Genomic DNA, 16,870 nt, shown 5'->3' with positions numbered 1-16,870 from the left:
AAGGGGCGGCACCTGTGGCTCAGTGAGTAGGGCGCCGGCCCCATATGCCGAGGGTGGCGGGTTCAAACCCAGCCCCGGCCAAACTGCAACAAAAAAAATAGCCGGGCGTTGTGGCGGGCACCTGTAGTCCCAGCTGGTCAGGAGGCTGAGGCAAGAGAATCACGTTAAGCCCAAGAGTTAGAGGTTGCTGTGAGCTGTGTGACGCCAGGGCACTCTACCCGAGGGCGGTACAGTGAGACTCTGTCTCTACAAAAAAAAAAAAAGAAAATATATGTAGTTACTTAGCCAGGCGTTGTGGTGGGCGCCTGTAGTCCCAGCTACTCAGGAGGATGAGGCAAGAGAATCGCTTAAGCCCAGGAGTTGGAGGTTGCTGTGAGCTGTGTGATGGCATGGCACTCTACCGAGGGCCATAAAGTGAAACTCTGTCTCTACAGAAAAAAAAAATATATATATATACATATATATGTAGTTACTTAGAGCTCAGAAGTGAGTTCATTAGCAACCAATTTCTATGAAAATATTTTTCTCAAACTATGAAAAATATTTATAAAATTGACTAAAAATTTTAAAACAAAGACTAATTTGTATTCAATAAGAACAAAGCTGTTGGGCGGTGCCTATGTCTCAGTGTGTACAGCGCCGGCCCCATATGCCAAGGGTAGTGGGTTCAAACCCAGCCCCAGCCAAACTGCAACAAAAAAATAGCCAGGCGTTGTGGTGGGCGCCTGTAGTCCCAGCTGCTCAGGAGGCTGAAGCAAGAGAATCGCGTAAGCCCAAGAATTAGAGGCTGCTGTGAGCCGTGTGACGTCATGGTACTCTACCCGAGGGCGGTACAGTGAGACTCTGTTCAAAAAAAAATAAAAAAGCTGTTTTTTGGACCATTCATTTAAAGGTATGCATTGTTTTAAAATTTGAATTATGTTAATTGTATGTTTTATTTTTTCTAAAGATTCATGTAAAAGTCATCATGTTCTAATTTTTATTTTTGTTGTGAACTTTAATGTGTGTACTATAATATTAAGGTACTATATCCATATCATTATTAAGTAAATGAATTTGTGTATTATGGTGGTGCATGCTCTCAAATCATTTTGATGACAGAGTCTCATTTTGTCACCCTCAGTAGAGTCTGTGGCGTCATAGCTCACAGCAACCTCAAATTCTTGGGCTCAAGTAATTCCCTTGCCTCAGCCCCCTGAGTAGCTGGGATTATGGGTGCCCGCCACAATGCCTGGCTATTTTTTTAGAGACAGGGTCTTGCTCTTGCTCAGGCTGATCTCGAACCTGTGAGCTCAGGCAATCCACATGCCTTGGCCTTCTAGAGTGCTAGGATTACAGACATGAACCACCCCACTTGGTCTAAAATCATTTTCTTATGAGGTGCATACACGTTACAAGAAAATTTTAGAAGGCATAAACTACCTTCTAGCCCAATATTTGACTTTCTTCAATATTCTCTCATCCTCTGCTTGAAATAGCCTAGTACGGTTTGAAACACATCACCTCATGAAGAAGCTGGCTATGTAGTGGAATCACACTACTTGTAATAAACAAACCCACAAACATTTCTTAAAATTGACACTTCATAGGTCATAGGTTGAAAGGGCGCACTCGACTGAAAGACTTGGGGCAGGACCCCCCACTCTGCCCTGAGCTCTGACGACCCCAATCAACCGCAAGAGACGGCGCTTGATGCAAACAGCAAGAGGATTTTATTCCAGCATGCTGGGGCTTGACTCGCAACTCTTTTAGGAGCTGAGGAGTCAAGCCCTGAACAGCAGGTTTTACAAGCTTATAAAGGCAAAAACCATAAAGTAGGGAGGAGTAGCAGACATAGCAGGGGCTTTAGGGAGGGGTAGCAGACATAGCAGGGGCTTTAGGGAGGGGTAGCAGACATAGCAGGGGCTTTAGGGAGGGGTAGCAGACATAGGGGCTTTTCCAGATAAGAAGAACTCTGGTTCATTACTCATCTGTCTTAAGACAAGATCAGCAGTTAAACATTTGCTTAGCTTTTTTCTTTCAGAACCAGTTACCGGTTATCTGCTTCAGCTTGGGGCTATTTCCTAGGACAGTTACAAAAGGTCACATTCTTATGGTAGGGGGCGAGGGGTGCTGCTACATATCTGGTCCCCCCCCCTTTTTGGATTTGGTAGTACTTTCCTTCATGACCAGCAGAGATCTCACAGACCACTGAGGCTTGTACAAAAGGTCTCTACTGACTAGGGAGGGATGCTACAGAGTAGCGCCAAGGAGGAGAGAAGAGAGAGGAGAAGAAAGAAAGAGGAGAGGAGAGAGAGGAGGGGGGAGAGGGAGAGCAAGAGAGTGAGTGAGAGAAGAGAGAGAAGAAAAAAGAGAGAGAAAAGAGAGTGAGAGAGAGCGAGAGAGCACGCACCTTTACATAGGTTCAGTTAGAGGAGAGTCTTAGAATGGTGATGGGATGGTAGAATAGTCAATAAGGAGTTACTGCTCTGGCAGGAAGAGCCATTAGGGGCAGGCCATAAGTTTAAATTTTCAGGGGGTAATTAGGACAAGGAGATGAGGTAAGTTTTACGACTGGGGCAATTACCTAACATTGGTGAAGAACAGACAGAAGTAGAAGGGCCACTGAATATTTCAGAAGTGCTGGAAAGTGAGTAAATCGTATGATCCCTGAAAATACTGAAATGCTCTTGTCTAATTTCATCAGAGCACCAGATTGTCTTTGACATAAAAACTACAGAAACTCCAGGGCCAATTAGGCTAATGCACCTCTTCCTTGTGCTATCATTCAAGTATTACCTTTTCAAAGCTAGATGCAGTAAATAATAGACTAGTTGCCATCATGATTTAATCCAGAGAATTGAACTAGAAATGACCTTGACATCTTTGAATTTGAATTCTAGAGGAAAATAAGCTATTTCCTGTAAGAGCTCTCCCTCAGTCATCAGGAAATCTCAACAAAGCAGTGTGGAAACAATTTTCTCTGATCTAGCAAACAAACAAACCACAAAACATCTGTTTTTATTGCTTTTTTCCCAAATTGGAAGTGAGGACAGCTGCTACATTCTAATTGGGTATTTCATGAAACCATTCGACTATTGATTGGCCTCTGTTTAACTTTCATACTGCTTTATTAAAAGGAAAATATTTTTCTAGGAAAAGTAAAATCAATTATAGTAACTTGAAGGTTGAGGATAGGGAACAAATAGAAAAACATACTCAAAATTTGCCTGTAAACTCTACATTAGAAAAAGGGAAAAATAAACCCTGGCTTCAGGTAGAACTGGAAATAAAAAAAGTAAAATTAAGGAAATATATTGAATTTATTACCTTTGCATTCATCCTGTGTTACAGCAGTTCCAAAAATGCTTGCTGTTTCTTGAAGCCACCTGCTCCCACGCCTGCAATGTCTGCCTAACTAAGCTTGAGGTCAAGTGGATGGCAGCACTACAGTGCCCCCCTCAGTTACAGACTATCTGAGATTAAGTAGAGATTCTGAAGCAGTATTAGTGAAGGTCATTTTGAGATGGGTGGGTGGGATTGATACACAGTTCCCCCACTCAAGGCTGAACAGGGACTACTCAGTCTCTAGGCCCAGGTGAGCTCAGAAATCAGACCCCCATCTCCAGGCACTAACGGGCTTCCCTTTCCAGGCCATACCCTCTGGGCTCTAGCAAGGTCATGAACAAAGCAGCCTGAAAAGTTTGGTGTCCGTTCCACCTTGAGTAGGGAGTACACACTCTAATTCCTTCCCTGAGGCAAAAACTGCAAAAACTAAAAAAGTTGTGGGGTGGAGGGACTGCATTCATTCATTTGTTAATACACTAATTAACTTTGAAAAAGTGTTTTTTCACTTACAAAGTCCTGACCAATTGTAATTTTCCAAACTACAATTGCCTCCAGACACAGGACTCAAGTGGAGACTTTCTTTTTTTTTTTTTGTAGAGACAGAGTCTCACTTTATGGCCCTCGGTAGAGTGCCGTGGCCTCACACAGCTCACAGCAACCTCCAACTCCTGGGCTTAAGCGATTCTCTTGCCTCAGCCTCACGAGTAGCTGGGACTACAGGCGCCCGTCACAATGCTCAAGTGGAGACTTTCAACTTTTGCCGGAAGCCCTGGTCCTTTTTACTCCTGTATTCCTTTCTGTCTAGAATAAATCCTATATTACCACTGATCTGTGGTCTATGAGTTCATTCTTCAAATTCCCAAGGGCAAGGACCTACTGAAGGAAGAAATTCTGATAGTAGGATGAAAAGCCAACGTTTAATCATATCAAAAGTGTAATTTAGGAATATAATGATAAATGCAAAGTTGAATGAGATGGTATTGGAAAAAAATTACAAGGAGATTAGCAGAAGAATTGTTGTACCCAATACCAATGGAATTACAGAGAAAACGCACACTGTTCAAACTGAGTATGGGGGCCTTTATTGGCCGGCTTCTTGGGCCTAATGACAATGGGAGGAAATTTTTATATCTTTCTTTCAGTTGGGGCAGTAGAGGGGAGGAATCCTTGAAGCAAAGCAGTTTACAAAAGCAAGAGACTTGGCAAGGTTAGATCTACAGGGTGGGATGTTGGGTAAGTGCAAGGGGAACCAAAGATAGGAATGTGGTTTTATAAGGGTTTGCTGTAACTCTGGGCTAATCCCCTGTCTCCATCGGATGTTTGTTTAACAGCCTGTTTCTGCAAGTGATGAGTGGAAGATGAAAGAAAGTGCAAAATGGGGTCTGTCTGGCCTTTCAGAATAAAGAGTGAAAACAAAGATAGCTATAAGGTGGTTTTGGATCCCCATCCCACCCCCTTTTTGGGGACAGAGTCTTACTCTATTGCTTGGGGTAGAGTCCTGTGTTGTCATAGCTCACAGCAACCTCATCTCTTGGGCTCAAGTGATTCTCCTGCCTCAGCCTCCCTAGTAGCTGGTACTACAGATGCCCACCACAACACCAGCCAGGGTAGTTTTTCTATTTTTAGTAGAGATGGGGTCTCACTCTTTCTCAGTTCCACTGCTCTTGAACTCCTGATCTCAAGCAATCCACAGGCCTCAGCCTCCCAGAGTGCTGGAATTACAGGCATGAGACCCGGCAACCCTACCTGGGAGATCCCTTTTGACCCACACAAAGCCTACCGTAGGCTGGCTTGTCCCCTCCACTGAATACCCTGATCTGGAGTGTGTTTGAAGAGGCCGCTGGTCTTGAAGTGCTCCTCAGACTCCCGAGCCAGGCACTGAAGCTGAGTGATGCAACTGGTTTGGGACAGAATGTATGAGTGGTGTACAAAACAATTAGGCAAACAAAGAGTGAAGAAAACCATGATTAGTATATAAAGTGGAAGATTTTAGACAAGATTGTGATGAATCTCTGGTGTGTCAAGAACCTAGTCTTCTGGGCAGCGCCTTTGGCTCACTGGGTAGAGTGCTGGCCCCATATACTGAGGGTGGCAAGTTTGAACCCAGCCCTGGCCAGCTAAAATAGCAGTGGCAACTGCAAGAAAAAAGAACTGGGTGCCTGTAGTCTCAGCTACTTGGGAGGCTGAGGCAAGAGAATCACCTAAACCCAAGAATTGGAGGTTGCTGTGAGCTGTGATGTCATAGCACTCTACCAAGGGTGACATAGGGAGACTCTGTCTCAAAAAAAAAAGGAACCTGGTCTTCCACAATGCAGCAGTTTGTGCCTTTGCTTGAATTACTCTCTACTCTCAGAGAAGCACTTTTTGTGTGAGACTTTCTGGGGTGCTTGGCTGTGCCTATAAAGAGTGTGATGCAGCAGGGAACTCTTCCAGGTTTTGACAGGCAGATGGGTGGAAAAATCTGGGAATTATGACTATGGAGCTGGTGCTTTGAGTATGGAGGACTCATGCCATGTAATTGGAAAAACAGCTTTCTTTGGTCTTCCGCTGTCCTGTTACATCGGCCCAGTGGGAGTAATCCTTCTCCTGTCTATAAAAACCCAATGCCTCTGACTTCTCTCATCATTCTTTTTTTCTTTTTTTGGCCAGTGAAAGATATTTCATAGCTGTTGTGAAAATAAAATGAAAACCAGTCAAATGTTAAAAGCAAAAGACAAATAGTAGGGCAGCGCCTGTGACTCAGTCGGTAAGATGCCGGCCCCATATACCGAGGATGGTGGGTTCAAACCCGGCTCCGGCTGAACCGCAACCAAAAAATAGCCAGGCGTTGTGGCGGGTGCCCGTGGTCCCAGCTACTCGAGAGGCTGAGATAAGAGAATGGTTTAAGCCCAGGAGTTGGAGGTTGCTGTGAGCTGTATGATGCCATGGCACTCTACCAAGGGCCATAAAGTGAAACTCTGTCTCTACAAAAAAAAAAAAAAAAAGACAAATAGTAAATTTAGCCAATTGGTTTCCAATAAATTGGCCAATTCGAAAATTGACCTACATCCATAAGACATAAAATTGTAAACAGGCTGACCACGAAGTTTATTGTCCAATGTGGGACACTATTAACTATCAGAGGCAGTGCTATCCACAATTACCCTGGGACCACAGACATAATAACTGTAAACCACAGGACTGTCCACAGCAAACTGGGAAGAATGCTTACTTTAACAGAAACATCTGATGATGTTTGGATGAAACTCATCTCTTATGACACTGTTGGGTTTTCAGGGAAACTTTCCCACTTTTCCCCTTGGTTGGTTGGCTGAAAAGATGAACTCACGGCTCTGGTAGATTAGTAAGAGAAAGATTTATTTCCAAATGCCATGTGGATGGGGGGAACAACAAGAGTGATTTCCCAAAGTTCCAGTGATAGTGGCTTTTTTTTTTTAGAGACAGAGTCTCACTCTCGGTAGAGCTGTGATGCCATGGCACTCTACCGAGGGTGACAAAGTGACATAGTTCACAGCAACCTCCAGCTCTTGGGCTTAGGCGATTCTCTTGCCTCAGCCTCCCAAGTAGGTAGGACTTCAGGCACTCGCCACAATGCCCGGCAGTTTTTTTGTTGTAGTTTGTCTAAGGCTGGGTTTGAACCTGCCACCCGTGGTATATGGGGCTGGTGCCCTACTCACTGAGTCACAGGTGCCGCCCAGTCAGTGGCTTTTAAGGATGCCTTTTAGAATGAAGGGGGGAGAAAAACTGGAAAGTATAGGTGTAGGGTGGCGTCTGTGGCTCAGTTGGTAAGGCGCCGGCCCCATATACCGAGGGTGGCGGGTTCAAACCCGGCCCCGGCTGCACTGCAATCAAAAAAATAGCCGGGCGTTGTGGCGGGCGCCTGTGGTCCCAGCTTCTAGGGAGGCTGAGGCAAGAGAATCGCTTAAGCCCAGGAGTTGGAGGTTGCTGTGAGCCGTGGCTATAAAGCGAGACTCTGTCTCTACAAAGAAAAAAAAAAAGAAAGTATAGGTGTAGTAAGTGCTTGCTAAGGTGGGGCTGTGTAGATGGAGAGAAAGATTGACTAGCATATTAACCTGAGAGACAGGTATTGTGCTTCAAATGACCTTAGGGCCAGGTCTATTAGCATGTGATAAGGAGTCTAGCAGTCCTTTAAGATTTTAGGTAGACAGAGGAAAGTCTTCATTCAGAGTTTCCTGATTATGAATAGCCTTTAATTCAAAATAATCCTTATACCAAGGAATCATATTTTGGGGTGATTCAACACCATCTGTCTATTTACTCTTTGATAAAAACAAAAATTAGGGCGGCGCCTGTGGCTCAGTTGGTAAGGCGCTGGCCCCATATACCGAGGGTGGCGGGTTCAAACCCGGCCCCGGCCAAACTGCAACCAAAAAATAGCCGGGCATTGTGGTGGGTGCCTGTAGTCCCAGCTACTCGGGAGGCTGAGACAAGAGAATTGCCTTAAGCCCAGGGGTGGGAGGTTGCTGTGAGCTGTGTGAGGCCACGGCACTCTACCGAGGGCCAGAAAGTGAGACTCTGTCTCTACAAAAAAAAAAAAAAAAAATTATCTGGGGCAGAGCCTGTGGCTCAAGGAGTAGGGCACCGGTCCCATGTGCCAGAGGTGGTGGGTTCAAACCCAGCCCCGGCCAAGAACTGAAAGACTTGGGGCAGGACCCCCCACTCTGCCCTGAGCTCTGACGACCCCAATCAACTGCAAGAGACGGCGCTTGATGCAAACAGCAAGAGGATTTTATTCCAGCATGCTGGGGCTTGACTCACAACTCTTTTAGGAGCCGAGGAGTCAAGCCCTGAACAGCAGGTTTTACAAGTTTATAAAGGCAAAAACCATAAAGTAGGGAGGGGTAGCAGACATAGCAGGGGCTTTAGGGAGGGGTAGCAGACATAGCAGGGGCTTTAGGGAGGGGTAGCAGACATAGCAGGGGCTTTAGGGAGGGGTAGCAGACATAGGGGCTTTTCCAGATAAGAAGAACTCTGGTTCATTACTCATCTGTCTTAAGACAAAGATCAGCAATTAAACATTTGTTTAGCTTTTTTCTTTCAGAACCAGTTACCGGTTATCTGCTTCAGCTTGGGGCTATTTCCTAGGACAGTTACAAAAGGTCACATTCTTATGGTAGGGGGCGAGGGGTGCTGCTACATATCTGGTCCCTCCCCCCTTTTTGGATTTGGTAGTACTTTCCTTCAGAACCAAAAAAAAAAAAAAAAATTATCTGATCTTTTAAAGCGCAAACATTGTCTCAAGCTAGAAATGCAAAACGTCCTAGAAAGTAGTCAAAGCTTTAAATTTGATTTCAACATAAAATCTTCTCACCTCATTCCCATTGAAGCCTTCTTTGAGCTGTCTACCGATGGAGGTGTGAGGAATGTGGTCTTCTTTTGCGCTTTTACCCTTTCCTACTATTTCCCCCTTTCCAGCTTATTATCATTCTAGGTTTTCCTGTGTTGAGGGGCGGTGACAGAGAGAAGAGGTAAGGGGCATTCAGGGAGTGAGCAGGAATCCCAACATTCTACCAACTTTCTCTCCCAAAACCTTCTTCATAAAATCCTCTCATTCTCTATTCCACTTTTTCTTTCTTTCTTTTTTTTTTTTTTTTTGTAGAGACAGAGTTTCACTTTACGGCCCTCGGTAGAGTGCCGTGGCATCACACAGCTCACAGCAACCTCCAACTCCTGGGCTTACGCGATTCTCTTGCCTCAGCCTCCCTAGTAGCTGGGACTACAGGCACCCGCCACAACACCTGGCTATTTTTTGGTTGCAGTTCAGCTGGGGCCGGGTTTGAACCCGCCACCCTCGGTATATAGGGCCGGTTCCTTACCCACAGGTGCCGCCCCATTCCACTTTTTTTTTTTTTTTTGTAGAGACAGAGTGTCACTTTATGGCCCTCGGTAGAGTGCCGTGGCCTCACACAGCTCACAGCAACCACCAACTCCTGGGCTTAAGCGATTCTCTTGCCTCAGCCTCCCGAGTAGCTGGGACTACAGGCGCCCGCCACAACGCCCGGCTATTTTTTGGTTGCAGTTTGGCCGGGGCCGCGTTTGAACCCGTCACCCTCGGTATATGGGGCCGGCGCCTTAGCGACTGAGCCACAGGCGCCACCCCCATTCCACTTTTTCATAACTCTGTTATGAGCAAGGGAGTTTGAGGTCTTTATGAATGAATGTTGGCTGTTTTCAGAGGTCCTCAAACTTTTTAAACAGGGGGCCAGTTCACTGTCCCTCAGACCGTTGGAGGGCCGTACTATAGTTTAAAAAAAAGTATGAACAAATTCCTATGCACGCTACATCTATCTTATTTTGAAGTAAAAAAAAAACGGGAACAAGCACAATCACACCGCCTCATGTGGCCGGCGGGCGGTAGTTTGAGGACCCCTGATTCTAGAACTTCCTCCAATACAGCACTTCATGTATTCTCGTGCTTCATTAATTTAATATCCTACTATAATCATGTCGTGGGATGTTGGTTACATGTAAATACTAGCCCAAGGATGCCAAGTGTGGTGGCTCTTGCCTGTAATCCTAGCACTTTGGGAGGCCAAGACCAGTGGATTGCTTGAGCTCACAGGTTTGAGACCAGCCTGAGCAAATGCAAGACCCCCATCTCTAAAAAATAACCAGGCGTTGTGGGAGGTGCCTGTAGTTTCAGCTACTCGGGAGGCTGAGATAAGAGAATCGCTTGAGCCCAAGAGTTTGAGGTTGCTGTGAGCTATGATGCCACAGCATTCTACCAAGGGTGACAAAGTGAGACTCTGTCACCAAAAAAAAAAAAAAAAAAACTGAATTAACTCACATTAAAATAAATTAAAATTTGTTTAGACACCTTTCAAGGGCTCCATAGCTAAATGTGGCTAGTTAGTGGCTACTGCACTAGATAGCACCGACAGAGAACATTTCCAACACTTTAGGGATATCAGTAAGATATAACGAGTTTGGAATATCCTCTTTGGAGGCATTTGAGGGGTCATTTGTTTTGGGAGGAGTGAGGTGTTGCTATTCAGCATTGAAAACTCATTTTTATGTATGTTACTTTTCCTGAACTCTGGCTTCTAAATGTCAGGCTTTTGGGGCAATAAATGTAATCACATGTTTTCTTCTCCCCCTGAGTATAAGACAGAGCAATTTAGAAGACTCAAGAGACGGGCGGCGCCTGTGGCTCAGTGAGTAGGGCGCCGGCCCCATATGCCGAGGGTGGCGGGTTCAAACCCGGCCCCGGCCAAACTGCAACAACAACAACAACAACAAAATAGCCGGGCGTTGTGGCGGGCGCCTGTAGTCCCAGCTGCTCGGGAGGCTGAGGCAAGAGAATCGCTTAAGCCCAAGAGTTAGAGGTTGCTGTGAGCCGTGTGACGCCACGGCACTCTACCAAGGGCGGTACAGTGAGACTCTGTCTCTAAAAAAAAAAAAAAAAGAAGACTCAAGAGACAAATGGAAAAAATAATATTACCTTAATTACTTATGAAACTGATTATAGAACATGTTAATGGTTTCAGATCTATAGCAAAATGAATTTTTAAATACTAATCACATTTGCCCAACAGAAGCTGTATTAGCTAGAATGTTCAGGCCTCCTCTGGAAGAACATATAGAAACATTTACTGGGCGGCGCCTGTGGCTCAAGGAGTAGGGCGCCAGTCCCATATGCCGGAAGTGGCGGGTTCAAACCCAGCCCCGGCCAAAAAAAAAAAAGAAAAAGAAACATTTACCAACAGCGTGACCTTGGGGAACTCACTAAACCTCTTTGAGCCCCCGTTCCCCTATCTGTGAAATGGGTATAATAATTATATCTTTTACTTAAAAGTTTTGTGAAGAGAAGTGAATTCATTTATATAATGCTTAGAACAGTGCCTGGAACGCAGTAAATTCTATTTATGTGTTTGCACTTATTATTATTGTGCAGTTTCTCAGAATGTATCCTCTGCAGGTAGGCAAACCTTAAAGAACACCCAAAGGTACTGGGCCAAGTATAATCAGTGTCTTCCTCAAGTTCACCAATTAGATAAGTCATTCTCTTTACTAGATGAGTGTGAAAGAAGACTAAGCATGGGCGGCGCCTGTGGCTCAGTTGGTAGGGCACCGGCCCCATATACGGAGGGTGACGGGTTCAAGCCCAGCCTCGGCCAAACTGCAACCAAAAAATAGCTGGGCGTTGTGGCGGGCGCCTGTAGTCACAGCTACTCAGGAGGCTGAGGCAGGAGAATCACTTAAGCCCAGGAGTTGGAGGTTGCTGTGAGCCGTGTGACGCCACGGCATTCTACCGAGGGCCATAAAGTGAGACTCTGTCTCTACAAAAAAAGAAAGAAAGAAAGAAGACTAAGCAGAAAGAGGTGCAATTTTCATACACTTCAGTCATGATAGAGTGAAAAATCTCACCCCTCTATTGAAACATGTATGGGTACCTAACCGCGGGCTCATTCTTGGCACCCCACACACACATACACACCCCCATATATATGTTTTTCTTTTTTCTTTTCTATTTTCTCTGTCTACACTTTCAAACTAGTCCAGTAAAATGTTGGTCAGTTTGGGCTGAAATAGCATTTAGATTCTCTTTTTTCCCTAGTGCATTAGGCTACAATGCAAAAATCAGGTCTTTACTCAGCCTAATGTTACATTACATAAAAATAGGAATAATAACTCCCTAAAGAGCCATAGAACTCACTTCCAATAATTTTGTGGCACGTACTAGAAAAATCTTCTCAGCTCGGTGCCTGTGGCTCAAGCGGCTAAGGCGCCAGCCGCATACATCTGAGCTCGTGGGTTAGAATATAGCCTGGGCCCGCCAAACAATGATGGCTGCTACCAAAAAATAGCAGGGTGTTGTGGCAGGTGCCTGTAGTCCCAGCTACTTGGGAGGCAGAAGCAAGAGAATTGCTTGAGCCCAGGAGTTGGAGGTTGCTGTGATCTGTGATGTCACAGCACTCTACCCAGGGCGATAGCTGTCTCAAAAAAAAAAAAAAGAAAATCTCCTCATTTCCATCTAACAAGGGCATTACAAGCTTCTAAAGGAACTGTATATCTATGCATCATCTCTTTTTAAACATTGAAATAAACTAAGATCAATCTATGACAACCATCAATATTCCTGAATTCAAAAATTTCAGAAACCAAAACACTACATGAAATTACATTTCTAGAAAAGGCCTAAGCTTGCTTTTTTCCCCTCCACTAAATTTCTTTCTTTCTCCCTCTTTTTTTTTTGCAGTTTTTCACTGGGCTGGGTTTGAACCCACCAGCTCCGGTATATGGGGCCGCTGCCCTACTCCTTGAGCCACAGGTGCCGTCCTAAATTTCTTTCTTTAAATGAAATCTTTTTTTTTTTTTTTCTTTTTTCTGAGACAGAGCCTCAAGCTGTTGCCCTGGGTAGAGTGCTATGGCATCACAGCTCACAGCAACCTCAAACTTGAACTACAGGCACTGTGCCATAAGGCAAGATGTCTCTTAATTTTAATGATCGTACAGGCTTGGTGCCTGTAGCTCAGTGGCTAGGGTGCCACCCACATACACTGAGGCTGGTGGGTTTGAATCCAGCCCGGGCCTGCCAAACAACAATGACAACTACAACCAAAAAATAGCCGGGCCTTGTGGTGGGCACCTATAGTCCCACCTACTTGGGAAGCTGAGGCAAGAGAATCGCTTAACCCCAAGAGTTTGAGGTTGATGTGAGCTGTGACACTACAGCACTCTATTGAGGGTGACATAGTGAGACTTTATCTTAAAAAAAAAAAAGATCCTATAAGCTATTCAGTCTTTTTTTTTTTTTTTTTTTTTTTTTTTTTTGTAGAGACAGAGTCTCACTTTATGGCCCTGGGTAGAGTGCCGTGGCATCACACAGCTCACAGCAACCTCCATCTCCTGGGCTTAAGCGATTCTCTTGCCTCAGCCTCCCCAGTAGCTGGGACTACAGGCGCCCGCCACAACGCCCAGCTATTTTTTGGTTGCAGTTCAGCCGGGGCCGGGTTTGAACCCGCCACCCTCGCTCGGTATATGGGGCTGGCACCTTACCGACTGAGCCACAGGCGCCGCCCAGTCTTTTTTTTTTTTTTTTTTTAAGCTATTCAGTCTTTTAGGAAATCTTTTTAGGTTTAGTCTTTGGCTAAAGACTGGGCTAAGTTTAGCAGCTGTTAGAAATAATGAGATAGCAAGGCAGGCTTTGGAAGTGGAGAGATTCAGGACATTTTGAAACATTCAAGCATTCAGAAAAAGAACAAATTGTGAAATAATGACCTACTTCAGAGCTAGGCACAGGTACAGATATCCTAGTCCTGAAACACAAATATCCCCACCACACAAACAAAAATCTTTATCTGAAACCAGCAGCTTTCTTAAATATCATCAAATTAATTTAAACTGAATGAGTAACTTAGCTATCATCTTTACCTATTTATGTAAAGCTTTATCACTTATTTTCTTTCATTCAGAAAATCCTTATAGGATTTATTATAGTTCTGGGCACTGAAGAAACACCGGAAAACATAAACAATAAAGAGTTTCCATCCAATGCCTATTCTCAGACTTGGGGAATCCTTCCCCTTTCTCATACCTGTATTGTCAGGTGTCTTTTTTTTTTTTTCTTTTTTTGTAGAGACAGAGTCTCACTTAATTTTATTTTATTTTTTTTGTAGAGACAGTCTCACTTTATGGCCCTTGGTAGAGTGCCATGGCATCATACAGCTCTCAGCAACCTCCAACTCCTGGGCTTAAGGGATTCTCTTGCCTCAGCCTCCCGAGTAGCTGGGACTACAGGCACCCGCCACAACGCCCAGCTATTTTTTGGTTGCAGTTCAGCCAGGGCGGGGTTTGAACCCGCCACCCTCGGTATATGGGGCTGGCACCTTACCAACTGAGCCACAGGCGCCGCCCCAGAGTCTCACTTTATGGCCCTGGGTAGAGTGCCGTGGCATCACACAGCTCACAGCAACCTCCAACTCCTAGGGTTAAGTGATTCTCTTGCCTCAGTCTCCCGAGTAGCTGGGACTACAGGTGCCCACCACAACGCCCAGCTATTTTTTTTTGGTTGCAGTTCAGCCTGGGCTGTGTTTGAACCCGCCACCCTCGGTATATGGGGCCGGCGCCTTACCGACTGAGCCACAGGCGCTGCCCCTGTCAGGTGTCTTTTCATTAAAAGGAGTTAAGCTGTTTATATAGGGTAAGCTTTGTTATCGAGGTTTGTGTAAATTGCGTCTGTGCTGTGGTGGCCTATCTCCTGGACATCCCGGTTGAAAATCCCCAAGGTCAGGTTGTATCATGTTGTTAGGTGACATGCAATATCAGCTCTTTGAGAGGTTTGAGTGGGCCTTATGGCTATCCTTAATCTCGTTTCTCTTATAGTCTACTACAACTTCCTTAACTTTGTCAGTACTGTCTCGCTCTTCAGTTATCCCATTTGTACATGCTTCTACCATAGTACATTTCTCTACTATAACACATATCACTTGTTTTCCAAGTTGTCCTTGCTACTAAACTGTTAACTCCTTAAGGGCAGGGACTGTGTTTTATTTTCCTGTATGCACAGTTCATAGTGCAGTCCATAGCCCATAGTAATGCTATGTAAAATGATTACTGAATAAATAGAAATTTGAATTATCCTTAAATTCATAATTCTAGTCTTAACTTTTCTGTGGAATTCCAGTCTCTTATTTTCAAATACCTATTGGCATTTTCAATTGTCTAGTTTTTCTTCAAATTCAACTTCAGATATTCATTATCTTTCTAGCTTCTCCATTTTAATTACGAATACCAACTTCTTTCTAGTTTTCTTGGTCAGAAACTTTGGAGTACTTTATAATTTATCACCTGATTCTGGGGATTTCCTTTAGTCTCTTATTGATTCTTATTTTTGTGTGTGTGTGTGTGTGTGGTTTATGGCCAGGGCTGGGTTTGAACCCGCCACCTCCGGCATATGGGACCGGCGCCCTATTCCTTGAGCCACAAGCCACCCTGTCTCTTACTGATTCTAGTCCTGGTTCAGACCTTCATCACCTAATTCTTGGAAAAATGTAACAAACTTTTGGCTGGCTAGCGGGTCTTTCTGGCTCAAATTTTTTCCCTCCTCAAATCCATATTGCATCTCTGCAAGATCACTGTCAATGAAATACCATTTTATTCATGAATTCATGCATTGTTCCATTTTTAAATATTTTTGCACACTGAATGTATGACGTGCCATTCTCCTGTTTAAAACCTTATTCAATGCTCACACGAACTAAACTATTTTTATCTTTACTTTACAGATAAGAAAATTAAGATTGGGCGGCACCTGTGGCTCAGTCGGTAGGGCGCCGGCCCCATATGCCGAGGGTGGCGGGTTCAAACCCGGCCCCGGCCAAACTGCAACCAAAAAATAGCCGGGGGTTGTGGCGGGCGCCTGTAGTCCCAGCTACTTGGGAGAATGAGGCAAGAGAATCGCTTAAGCCCAAGGAGTTGGAGGTTGTTGTGAGCTGTGTGATGCCACGGCACTCTACCGAGGGCCATAAAGTGAGACTCTAGCTCTACAAAAAAAAAAAAAAAAAAAAAGAAAATTAAGATTTACCATGTTAGGTTACCTACTCAACAATGGTAACAGTAACACCAGTAACACAGTAACATCAAGAATGAACAGGTCGGTTTAGTTGGAAATTCTGAGCTGTGCTATCACTAGAATGCATTCTAGTCTCTTATTCTGTTAAAATTCTACGAATTTTTTTATTGTCTCTTACAATGTTAAGACTAATGGTTTCTCAGGTTAATGTCAATTTTAGTTCCATTCCACCCTTCTCGTGATGTAGTTTTTTTTTTTTTTTTGACAGAGTCTAATCACCCTCAGTAGAGTGCTGTAGCGTCACAGCTCACAGTAACCCCAAAATTTGGGCTAAAGCAATTGTCTTGCCTCAGCCTCGCAAGTCGCTCAGACTAACAAGCACCCACCACAACGCTTACAATTTTGTTGTTGTAATTGTCATTGTTGTTTGGCAGGCCCGGGCTGGGTTTGAACCCACTGGCCTTGGTGCATGTGGCCAGCACTGTAACCATCATGCTATGGGCGCCGAGCCTCATGATGTAGGATGTTACCTATGATATAAACATTGTAACATCAACAAGCAACAAAATTTCGTCCACCATTACTACTCTATTTTGGGAGTACTCTGAAGAAAGAAATGAAATCGTCGTATTTTTTGAAATGAATGGTCAATATGCTATTTATAGAGCAATCTAACTTTATTTACATATTTACATTTAACTTCAACGAAGTTACTAGAAGTCTCTTTTTCAAGACTTCCTGGCTCAAGTTTCCACCTATAGAACTTCTAAATCTTTAAGCATCTCCCCAGTCTCTCCCAGTTTTGAGCGGAACTGGCCTAGACGCAGAGATAGGAAAGTCTGGCCTTGCGCGGGGAGACCACACAGACAAAACCGCGGATTTGGGACCTCCGCAGGTCTGATTTTCAAAGGTCCTACGAGACCGTCCAATCCCCCAGTGAGCGCTGTCGCGCCGTCGCGCCATTACGTCACACGTTCTCCCGGAAGCGCCGCTGCGTATGCGGTGAGG

General features: G+C 44.6%; 1 protein-coding gene across 1 annotated transcript in view; it reads left to right on the top strand.

The window, feature by feature from the left end:
- LOC128590611 (uncharacterized) overlaps window positions 1-8,820 on the top strand; it is a 48,435-nt gene extending 39,615 nt beyond the window's left edge. The window contains 1 exon segment of the mRNA XM_053597961.1: window positions 8,764-8,820. Coding sequence (XP_053453936.1) covers window positions 8,764-8,820 — 57 coding nt within the window.
- Window positions 8,821-16,870: the final 8,050 nt, after the last annotated feature.

This window comes from Nycticebus coucang, chromosome 1 (genome assembly GCF_027406575.1).
Source record: "Nycticebus coucang isolate mNycCou1 chromosome 1, mNycCou1.pri, whole genome shotgun sequence".
NCBI lineage: Eukaryota > Metazoa > Chordata > Mammalia > Primates > Lorisidae > Nycticebus > Nycticebus coucang.
This window is presented reverse-complemented; position numbering and strand designations above follow the sequence as displayed.